This window comes from Gekko japonicus, unplaced genomic scaffold (genome assembly GCF_001447785.1).
Source record: "Gekko japonicus isolate JY-2015 unplaced genomic scaffold, Gekko_japonicus_V1.1 scaffold206, whole genome shotgun sequence".
Classification (NCBI taxonomy): domain Eukaryota; kingdom Metazoa; phylum Chordata; class Lepidosauria; order Squamata; family Gekkonidae; genus Gekko; species Gekko japonicus.
The window spans coordinates 948,057-960,498 of NW_015160842.1; the positions used below are offsets into that span (position 1 = coordinate 948,057).

A 12,442-nucleotide genomic window follows, 5' to 3' on the forward strand; every position below is an offset into this window, starting at 1 on the left:
TTAGCAACATGAGATTTGGCAACTTAAAAGTATATACTACTAATCTATATATCTCCAAGTAAGAGTTGGTTAAAATAAAATGACTGACATACCTTTAAAAGGCGACTCGAGCAGCGGGGCAGGTTTCTGTGCCAGAAATATTTTTTTGGCATATTTGCTTAAAGCTCCACTCTTCTCGTTTGGAACAATAAGCTGCCTAATAAATCTTGTACGGTCTCTGATGTCGTAGCTTTGATCATACTTGCCGAGATTTAATATGTACTGGGTAAGCAATTTTGTCTGAGAAAAACAGGACAAGAAGAAAATACAAGTTATTTATGATTATTGATAACTCTGGATAAACATATTTAAAGAGGTAATAAAAATGAATGGTTATGTCAAACAAATGTTGTTCCATAGGGAATATGCATTTCTAAAGCAGTAAATGGAATTTTGAAGCCAAAGCACATGTCCTCTTCTGTATTGGGGAGGTGAACGCTGAGTACTGAGAAGCAGCCATGTGCTAGATTATTAAACTGCTGAAGTGGAAAGAAAGGCATCATTAAAAAAATAATCATATATGGCAAACCCGCTGAAGGGCCTACGTGAGGATAATGAATGTGGAAATACAACTAAAAACATGGCACTCAAAACTTAATCGGAAAAATATGCAGGACATCAAAACATCAGAGGGTATTAGGAGGCTGGCAAACTGCTTCTGCTGAGGTGTGTTTTATGAAGAGATACTGTCCCTGGCATAAGCAGTGTCTGCACTCTGACTGCACTCAGTTACTTTACTCTGAATTATGACCCATTAAAGCAGACACATGAATCACTGAACTGGATTACTGCAAATTATTTGCAGTGCATTTAGCTGTTACTTTTTCATAAAAGCAAGCTGCTGATGCCCTCTAAAAACCAGGATAAAAGACTTCTTCCATTTTCCCCCTCACAGCTTAAAGCTTCTGGTAATATTGGTCATTTATTTATATACATAAAAGCAAGTTATATTATCACAGCTTTTTACAACATAACCAGAGTCCCTAATTTGATTTGTGAGAAAAATAATTATTAAAATGACTCCATGCAGGTTATGTTTAATTGTTAGAAAACAAAAAAAATTGGAAAATATGAATAGTCTGCAAATATTATCTTGCATTTTGTTGGACAAAGCACATAGAAAATTGAAACAGGTACAAAGATCAAAACACTGCTTAATCCAGAAGTTAAATATGATTATATTTATTTAGTATAAAGAGAATCAGTGATTATTGCTTAAGATGATAAAACTTCACAAAAATGCATTACTTCAATACATAAAATTAAACCAACATGTAAGCATATTTTTCAAAAAGATTTACACTTAAAAAGGCTATCTTCTTGAATAAATTTTACTACAAAGGACAGTGTTATACTTTTGTTAATCCATAATTATGCTTCAAGATGTTACGTGCCATACACTATAAATGGACATATTTCTTTGACAATATGAAACAGCCATGGGAAAAAACCTACCATTTCAGTTAACAGCCATTGCTCTATTTGAAATTCAGTTCTACAAATGGATAATTCTATCATTCTCCTCAGATAGACAATGTTGTTCTGAATGATTTGTTTTGTAATTATGAATATTAAGGCAAGATGGGAATCTCAGAGGCTACCAGGGCTGAGAGACCCAGAAGACTGCTCAAACAACAATTACCACATCCACCAATTCTTCCATGATGGCTAATGCTACTGATGCCAGCCACTGTCCTTAGCAGTTCCTGCCTGCTTCTCTGACAAAGAGTACACAGCTAAGATGCTAAGATGGGAAACGCTTGACTTTGAAATAGAACCGTGTGATGTCTTCATTTGGCAGTGAGGCAATTTTTGAAATGACTTCTAGATGAATGAATTTTAAACTTGACACTATTTAACTTGAAATGTCAACAAATATTCAATTATACGATCTACAAGTTATAATAAGGAAACTGATTGGCTTAACAATGTAGAAATACTGTTGACCCAAAACAAGCTTGAGTAAGATGATCCAATGATATGATCAACATTTCATACTTGGTTGTTTTACATTTGTTCTCCATCCAAACATGGTAATCTACCACAGTTCAGGCTGCCTGCTAATGCTGCGTCAATGGTTTTTCAAGTAATGAATCTTAGAAAAATGGCAAAAGACACCTGGATCCTTGGCAGATGCCAGTAAATATTATGAAGGGCCATCCTTTTTTCCCATTCAAAATTTAATTCTTTAGGCAACTGCAACCACATATGGTATTATATGATAGTATTATGTTTGGTGATCTTCATAAAACAATGGTAGTTTACAAGTCATAGGTGTCTGGCTGTTGAGAAGTTATTGGATAAATGTTTCAGTCAATGCTGTGGTGGAGGGAAGGGGAGCTGATGGGCATGAGAAACAAGCTGTGTTTATGTCTGTCATAGCAAAATGCAGGCTTACTTATCGTCCAAGTACAAACATAGAGTTTTTGGTGAATTCTTTAGGTGCAAAACATCTTGAGAGTGCTGTACAATTTGCACTCTGATTTAAGGCTGCAAAACCAGATTTTTTAAAAAGCGTGATTCCAAATTTCACATTGGGCAAGGTCAAGGGAAATTTTTGCCTTACTCTTTGTTTACTGATGTGTACAAAAAAGATGTACATGGAACAGCTGATAAACAGAAAGCATCTAAAAGAGTGAATTCAGTTTTACAACTATCTAAGCTGCCTTGCATGTACCTCATGCTTCGTGATGAAGCAGCCAAGAAGATTCTTTTAATGGGAATATTGATAAAGAATATGGTTGCTGGGGAAGCTACTGGTTATGCTGACCATGCAAAAAGAATATAGTTGGATAAGGAGAAAAAGTTTACTACTTCTCTTAAAAATTAGGAGCAACCTCTGATCAATGAAAAAGGGTATAAAAGATCAGAACAGAACAGATCTGACTTCCCTCTCGAGTTCTCAAAATTTATTCCACTGTAGCCAAGTTCTACTCTTCCTCCCCCTTTCTTTCCTGTTAGTTGTACTACCTTAAGATGCTTCTCCCACTAATCATTGCATGAGAATTCTGATCAAAACTATTGATCTTGAAGATGTCCCCACTTCGTTCTTGTTGTAGATTCCCACTGAACAGGTGTGTGCTTTCCTCTGACACTAGAAAAAATTGAGATAAATACCTTGTGGTATTATCATGAAACTTGGTGAGAAGACAACAAAAGCATTAGTGCTCTTTTATATCTTCACCAGTTATGATATACTGCATCTTGGCACTGTAGTAATAAGCTTGATGAAAATGCTGACCTAGTGTGTGGTAGTGGTGAAAAAAGCAAACTCCATTCAAGGAGTTATTAGGAAAAGGATTGAAAATAAAATGGCCCCTATTGTAATACACTTGTACAGAGCTATGGTACAGCCTCATTTGGAATACTATGTGCAGTTCTGGTTATCATATCTCAAAAATAATATTGCAGAGCTGGAAGAAGTACAAAGGAGGTCAACCAAGATGCCTAGGGGGCTGCAGCACTTTTCCCATTGGGAAAGGCTGGAGTGTCTGGGACTTTTCAATCTAGCAAAAAGAGAGCTAAAGGAGGACATGACAGAGCTTTATAAAATTATGCACGGAATAGAGAAAATGGATACAGCATGCCCTTTTTCCTTCTCCCATAATACTAGAACTTGGAGGCACCCAATGAAGTTGTTGGGAAACAGGTTAGGGACAGACAACACAGTACTTTATTCAACAAGTAATTAAACTATGGAACTCATTGCCAGTGGAGGTAGTGATGGCCACAAGTAGAGATGATTTTAAAAGGGGGGGTTACACAGATTCATACTCTGTCACAGGTTCATGATTCTTACCATGAACAGACTCAATGTGAACAGAAAACCTTCCTGTTACCACAATGAACAGTAGTACGCACATCCAAGATCACGTCAGCATTGCACTAAACAGTTAACTCACATAAAACCAAAACCTCAAAGCATACTGCTTTATTATACATATTATTACAAGTGATATTGTTGATATTATAACTGCTCATTTTCTCACTTCCATTTTTGGCAGTTTCCATATCAAACTATTCAAACTCCACCCCATCACATGAGCAGTCAGTTTGAAAAAAGGATGCCAGTATTGAAAGAGGACAAGTTTGAGCTGGCTCTTTATCCAATCAGCTCAAAAAACTATGTATTTCAGCTGACATGCTTCTATTACAATGCAAACAACTTTTAACAAATATTGTTATATATTTTGTCAAAGGCTTTCACGGCCAGAGTTCATTAGTTGTTGTAGATTTTCTGGGCTGTGTGGCTGTGGTCATGGCATTGTAGTACCTGACGTTTCGCCAGCAGCTATGACCTGACATTTCGCCAGCAGTAGTGGTGCATGTTGACACCAATGACATTGGAAGATGTAACAATGTGGTACTGGAGGATCAGAGGTCTCAATGTGTGGATGAGAAAGTGGTGCCAGGAGGAAGGTTTAGATTTGTTAGGCACTGGGACACTTTATGGGCCAAACTGGTTCACGTGAAGAGATGGACTTCAGTTGAACCAAAAGGGAACCAGTTTGCCTAGTGATTAATATAAAAAAGTTGTCAGAGCAGCTTTCAAACTAAATCCCAGGAGAAAGCTGACAGGAACTAAGCAGTCTCCAGTTCAGAACAACTCAGTCCAAAGGGATAACTGTGTAAACACTCAGGGTAGTATTGACAGGAAAATAGAATTTGGAAGTGAAGGTAGGATGGTGAAAGACGGCCATGTGTAGTGACAAAAGGGCTGAGGGAAGCAAGGGTGACTGGATAGGGAAACACATTATAGTTGTCAATATGCCAGTGCCAGAAATCTCTGAGCCATGATGGGGAAGCTGGAATGCTTGGTGCTAAATGCTTGGAGCAGAATAACATCTAAGCACTTTTACGCTGGAAGCTGGAAATCCATCTGAAAGCATTCCATCTGATTGAATTTTAACTACCGCCAGCACTTTGTAATGTATTATTTTTAACTGTTATGTTTAAATTTGTATTATGTATGTTTTTGTCATGTATTTATGTTATTGACAATACATAATAAATAAATAAATAAATGACAATTTAGATATAGTGTTATGGTAGAAACGTAGTGGAATTGGGAAAATTGTGGGATACACTCATCACTGGGTATAAGCTCTATGTACAGGACAGGGAGGGCCAGGTTGGGGGAGGTGTGTGCTGCACATCAAGGTGGGCATAGAATCATATAAGTTAGAAAACATTGAGAGAATGAAAACAGAAGTGATATGAGTGAAAATAATAGGCCCTAAGAGTTACCTAAAAATGGGAATGTAGTGTTGCCCACTTGATCAAACCCTTGAGGCTGACCTTGTGATGGAAAAGGAAATAAGGCAGGTGACTAAAGCAGACAGTGTTATACTGGAAGACTTTAACTACCCTCATATTAACTGGGGAAACAGGTGTTCAAGTCAGGTTGTAGAAATTAGATTCCTAGATATCATAAATGACTGTGTACTAGAACAGTTAGTCACAAACCCAACTAGAGGGGTAGTGAACTTGAACTTGGTTCTGAGCGAGGCTCAAGATCTGGTGAGAGATGTAGAGGTTGCTGCGCCAACTGGGAACAATGCTATTAAGTTCAGCACTTACATCAATGGAAAGTTACCCTTAAAGTCCAACTTTACAGAAATAAGAATAGTTAAAAAGAAGCTGAAAGGAAACACAAGAGTCAAATCCTGAGGGAATGCTTGGAAGCTATTTAAAGCCACACTAATTGAAGTCTGGATCAAATGCATCCCCCAAGTTAGAAAGGACACTATGAAATCTAAAAGAATGCCTGCATGGATAACAATGCAAGTCAAGGAAGTTATAAAACGGTTTTAAAAGTTTCTTTTAAAAAGTTGATGGTCTGCACCAATGAACTGAACAGATGGGATCACAGGCTCTGGCAAAAGAAATGTAAGTCAATAATCAGGCATGCAAAAAGAGAATTTGAGGAGCAGGGTTGCTAAAAACATTAAGACAAATAATAAACACTTCTTTAAATATAACTGGTGCAGGAAACCAGCCAAAGAAGCAGTTAGGCCTTTGGATGACCAAGGAACAATGGGATTGCTAAAGAAAGATGGGGAGATGGCAGAAAAGCTCAATGGCTTTTTGGCTTTTGTGTTCACTGCGGAAAGTGTGGAGCATGTACTCATGTCAAAGCGACTATTTTCAGAAAGAGAGTCTGAAAAATTGAGTCAAATGGAAGTGACGTTCAAAACCTATTAGGGAAAATAAAAAAGGTAAGTCTCCAGGTCCTGATGGCATACACCCAAGAGTTCTTTGGGAACTCAAATGCCAAAAGTTGATCTACTAACCCATATCTATATAGTGTATTGCTAAATTCAGCCACTGTACCTGAAGACTGAAGAGTACCAAATTTTACAACAATTTTTAAAAAGGGGTCTAGAGGGTAACAAGGAAATTACAGGCCAGTTAGCCTAATGTCTGTCCCAGGCAAATTAGTTGGAACTATAATCAAAGACAGAAAGATTAGGCACGCAGAAGAACAAAGACTGCTGAGGGGAAATCAGCATGGCTTCTGCAAAGGAAAGCCCTGCCTCACCAACCTTTGGAGTTCTTTGAGAAAGTGAACAAACATGGAGACAATAGTGACTTGGAAGACATTAGATACTGCAACTTTCAAGAGGATTTTGACAAGGTACCTCAGCAAAGACTCAGGAATCATGGGATAAGAGGATGGGTTCTCTTTTGGATTAAATATTGGTTAAATGACAGGAAGCAAAGTGTAGGAGTAAAAGGACAGTTCTCACAATGGAGGGAAGTAAACAACAGGGTCTCACAAGGATCGGTATTGGGGCTAGTACTATTTAATTTATTCATATCTGGAACTAGGGGTGAGTAGTGTAGTGGGCCAAGTTTTCACATGACAGAAATTTATACAAGGTGGTGAAAACCAGGGATTTATTTATTAGATTTATTAGTTCCATTCACCCAAAGGTTCTCGTGGCAACTTACAACATTAAAACCAATAAGGTAAAAAAAAAAATAAAAACAAATAAAATATATTAACATTAAAATATTCAAATACCTGGCTATCACCATACCACTATTAAAACAGCCCAAATACTTGGTTACCTTCCAAGTGCAAACCTAAATAATTCATCTTTGCATGCCCTGCAGAAACTAAGCAAGTCCAGCAGGGGATGGGTGTCATCCAAGAGTGCATTTTACAGGGTAGGGGCCACACGGTCAGAAGGCCCTTCCCCTGGTGACAGCTAATCAAGCCATCCTGGGGCCAGGAACCTGCAATAGGCCCCTAGACGATGACCAAAGTTAGTGCAGGGGATTGTAATGGGAGAGGTGGTCTCATAGGTATGAGGTTCCCAGACTATCAAGGGCTTTAAAGGTTAACACCAACACCTTGAATTGGATCCAGAGACTAACTGGTAGCCAGTGCAGCTGCCACAGAATTGGAGTAACATGAGCTGACCATGATGTTCCAGTCAGCAACCTGGCAGTTGCATTCTGGACCACCTGCAGTTTCTAAAGCATTTTGAAGGGCAGCCCTATGTAGAGCAAATTGCTTTAGTCCAATCTAGAGGTGACTGTTGCATGGATCAATGTGGCAGGGTCTGACCCAGACAAATGAGCAGCCAGCTGGCGGGCCTGGCACAGGTGACCGTGCTACCATGGACACTTGTTTATCCAATGACAGCGCAGAATCCAACCACACCCAAGTCTCTTTACAGAGTATACAGCTGTCAACAGGAAACTATTGACTCTTGTGAGTGACCCTCCAGCTAGCATTTCAGTCTTTCCCAGCCACATGACCTCTGTCTTGGATGGATTCAGCTTCAGCCAATTCCCCAACCACTGGACTACAGCATGCAGACACTGGGTTAGTGCCGAGAGCCCTGCTACTGGCTGCTTATCCAGCAGGAGGAAGAGCTAAGTGTCATCAGCATATTAATAGCACCAAACTCCAGACCTCCTGACAATCTCAGCAAGAGGGTACATATATATGTTAAATAACATGAGAGAGAGAACTTAATCCTGTGAGACCCCACAATTCAGATCTTGTTGGGAAGACCTCTCCTCCACAATAGCAACCCTCTGAGAGTGTCCCTGGAGGAACGAGGAGAACCAACTAAGGGCAGTGCCCCTTACTCCCAGGTAGGCAAGGCAATCAGGACCAAATGGTGAACTGTATCGAAGGCCACTGATAAACCCAGAAAGATCAACCAAACCAACCAGTGTTGTCTTGGTCCCAAAGCTAGGTCTGAAGCCCAACTGAAAAGAGTCCAGGGCAGATGTCTCATCCAGGAAAACGTGGAACTGCTGGGCCACTGCTTGTTCAATTACCTTCCCCAGAAAAGGTAAATTAGACACTGGGCAGTAATTGGCCAGCTCCTTTTTATCTAAGAGAGGTTTCTTAAGGGAGCTGGGGAAACAGCCCTGTGAGAGAGACAAATTTAATAATCTGGCTCAAAGGGCCACTTACCACTTTATGGCATGATTTTACCAGCCATGATGGATAGTCCAAGGTGAAGGTAGATGGTTTCACATTTGTAAGGATCCTGTCAACGTCCACAAGCGTGAGCAGGCCAAAAGAGTCCCAAAAAGAACCAGATGTTGCAAGTGGTGCCCCCATTCCATTACTGTTATCAAACAGCAGCCAACTCCAGGTAGAGTTTAGAGACTTTACCCGCAAAAAAGTTTGCAAATGAATCACACCTGAGAGCCAAATCAGTTTTAGGACACACCAAAGGGGTGGTCAATTATCGAACCAATCTGAATAACTGAGCTGGTTGCTTGCTAGTAGATGCGATGCAGGCGGCAAAATAATATCTTTCTCACAATACAAGAACTTGTGGGCATTCAATGAAATTGCTGAACAGTCAGGTTAGAATGGATAAAAGAAAGTACTTCTTCACCCAAAGAGTGATTAACACATGGAACATCCATATTCAGAGGCAACAGACCTCTGAATACCAGTGCCAGGAGGAAACATCAGGAGAAAGCCTTTGCCTCCAGGGGAGGGGCTGTGGATCCATGGAAGAGCCTCTGCTTGGCATGCAGAAGGTCCCAGGTTCAATCCCAGGCTCTCCAGTTATAAAGGACCAGGCACTGGGTGATGTGAAAGACCTCCACCTGAGAACCCAGCAGAGCCGCTACCAGTCTGAGTAGACAATACTGACCTTGATGACCTGATGGTCTGATTCAGCATAAGGCAGCTTCATGTATTTACGTGTGTTCTATGCCCTGCTGAAGGACATCAAGAGGAACTGGTTGACCGCTATGTGAGACAGATGGACTAGATGGACCACTGGATGGTTTACCTTTTCCAATTTTATAGTTTACCATGTGAATGACCTAAGGTATTTTGGAGGATGTCTAAGCTATGAGACACGAGAGTGCTTAAGTGTTTGATAAATTTGATAAATTTATATTGCATTGCAACTTGATAAATTTACATTGCATTACACAAGTCTTTTGTGAACTTCTTAAATATATAGTGTCATGCCTGCCCCCAGTCCGGCACCTGGGAGCTCTGAAACGGAGGACTCCGTGCCTTTAACATCAGCAGAGGCGCGAGAGTACTTGCCAAACCTAAGTGCCGGAGAGGATGAATACCAAACCCCAGGACAGCTTGCACCTGAAGCCGATCAGGCAGTGCCTGGCCCCAGCAGTACGCCACCTGATTCTCCACTGGCTGAGGAATCAGAGACGCCGGGACTTGGCAACCAGATGCAAGGAGGCAGGCTTGCAGCGGCGGTTGGAGAACAATGAGCCCGGAGTTCTAGCAGAGTCAAGGACTTCGCAAGGCAGTGCTAATGAGTTAACGACCCAGCACACTATTTGAACAGGTCACTGACTGCTGGCAAATCGTGCTGGCAAACTAGTCCTTCAGACCAGAAGCACTGCACCTCTGACGCTGCTCCTGAGATCCCGTACTGACTGACTTCCCGGTTCCTGAATCCAGTCCGCGTTTTGACGACTCTCTGGCTCTTGATCCTCGGCTCTGCACCCTGACATTCGACACTCGCTTCTCTGGACTCTGACCCTTGGTAATGCTGGCTCTGCTTGTTTTTGATCTTTCTGGCTTTGACTCACGAACTGAACTGTAAACTCTCCCTCTCTGCCCGGCCCCCTGGCTCTGTCATGACATATATTGGAAAACCTGGTCTAAACAGTTTATGTCCAATTTTGTTAATCTTACCTGTTTTGAATTGGTTAAATACAATTTAGCTCCGAGATTTAAAATTTGCAGCTTTACAAGATCATCTTCAGCAGTGAAGCTCTTGGCCATTCTTCTTAGAACATCTGGGGCTATTTTTGGAACTCGTTCACAATATTCTCCAGTAAGCCAGAGGATGCTAGCCCTTGCCACAGGAACCTTAAGAGAGAAATTAGTTAAAATATATGAGTTTTAATTCTTTAATGGCATATATTTCTGAAATTTTGCTTACTTCTCTAGCAACATCCAAAAGAACCAAACATTAAGTTAATTCAAAGGAAATATCCACATACTCATATAAAATAATTTATTTTAAATAGCTACACCTAGCTTTTGATAATAAACATTACAAAAACAATCTTTAGAATAGCAGTAAAGCAATAAAATAGGCAACATGCAAGCACTAGAAAAGCTAGTTGGTAACAATAATCAAAACCCAGGACATTAAAACTGGAATAAAGTCACAGAAGGGCCACTCATTATCAAACCCAAAAAGCTCAATGAAAGAGGATGCTCTTTAAAAATGTACTACAGGTTTCCTAAACTGAAGGGGGCAGTACCTACTAAATTAGTAGATAGCAAAAGTATACTTGGAGTTAGCAGAAGGCATGTGCAGAGTGTTAAATGAAATTCAATTTGAAGAAGCATCCCAAGAAGATGCTATCCCATCAGCAGTGGTTCTTTCCTAAAGGGTACTCCAAAACACTTCAAGAGATTTTGTTGTAACAAGTAGATACAAAAGTCAATGGATGATGGTTAAGATACAACACAGACTGCTTTGATGTGGGGCAACCTCCTCTAACCCTAAAGCTTAAACTCACAATGAATATTGTAAAGCATTTATTCATAAGTGGTGGTTCAGGAGCAGGTGGCTTAGCACAGAAACATTGGGGTTACTTCCTCTTGTTTCCTGCAGAGAGCACTGCAGGCAATGTTTCACAGGAGCCTGAGAATGGAGATATATTAATTTCAAGTCAGAGAATAAATCCATTTTCACTCCCTGCTTTAAGGAAGTACCCTAATTCCTGGCACACTGTTAACCTGCAGAACTGTGTCAGTAATGAATTTATATTTTGGTTTCTTATTTGTGCATAAATCCAAAAAAGTATGTTATGTACCTTAAAGAACAACTGAAACATACACACAGACCATTCATAGGTAAACATGTTGTAAGCACTGCCTTTAAGCAATATATCTAGAAGATTCTCAGTAGATGTTGTGAGACATTCTGGCTGACATTCTAAATAAGTAAAGGATAAAAAAAAACACCCCAGTTCTGTAGCCTTCTCTTATGTTATCTGCATGAACCCTTACTTTAGTTTGCAAACACCTGTTAAATCGACCTTTGGCACTTACCGTGAAGGGTCCTTCTCCTCTGAGGTTAGGAGGACATCTCCATGGGTTATTCCCATCGTTCCTTTAGAGAGGCAGTAAATACTTTTTTCTCCTTCCTGTTGGTGCCTTGGGAATAGCCCTGCCCCTCAGTTCTGGGACTCCATAAGCATTGAGTATCAACTAAGGCTAACTCCTCTGCACCAAGCAGGTAAACTTCCAACATTAATGATAGAACTATAAAACAGTAGAACAAGAACGCAGAAGAAGAAGAAGAGAACAGCACAGAGAAACACAGGCAAAAGGACGATGATGAAAGCGGGAGGGCCGAGATGTCCTCCTAACCTCAGAGGAGAAGGACCCTTCACGGTAAGTGCCAAAGGTCGTTCTCCCACTGAGGTGGAGGACATCTCCATGGGACCTCCAAAAGCAGTGTCCCTTAAATGCCAGCCGAAGGGAGAATGTCCTGAAGGACTCTTTTTTTGAATGCTGCGTTGGCTGACGCAATGGTGTTTAGCTTGTAGTGCCAAATGACGTCCAAGTAGTAGCACTGCAGACCTCCTCGACTGAAGCTCGATTCGTGAACGCTGCATTGGTTGCCGCACTTCTCAAGGAATGGGCCGTGATCCCTTTGGGAATTTCCATTCCTGATGCCTTGTAGGCCTCCGTGATGCATGACCTAAGGACTGCACTGATGGAAGCCATGGACATACGATTTCCCGTATGTGGAAAGGAGATGTTGATGAACATGAAGTCCATTTTTCGTAGAGATTCAGTGTGCACGATGTAAATCTTTAATGCCCGTCTGACATCAAGGGTGTACCATAGCCTTTCTCTGGGATGTTGTGGCTTTGGACAGAAAGTAGGTAAATAGATCTCTTGAGCATGATGAAA

The 12,442-nt window shown here is 40.6% G+C and overlaps 1 protein-coding gene across 1 annotated transcript in view; it reads right to left on the minus strand.

Annotated features, from left to right (window-relative positions):
• The window catches only part of AP3B1 (adaptor related protein complex 3 beta 1 subunit), a 340,812-nt gene that overhangs the window by 177,462 nt on the left and 150,908 nt on the right, over positions 1-12,442 (minus strand). Inside the window, exons 15-16 of the mRNA XM_015419569.1 lie at positions 10,199-10,375; positions 93-279 (exon numbers count right to left, since the gene is read on the minus strand). Of these exons, the coding sequence (XP_015275055.1) occupies positions 93-279; positions 10,199-10,375 (364 nt within the window). The remainder of the gene's footprint in view (positions 1-92; positions 280-10,198; positions 10,376-12,442) is intronic.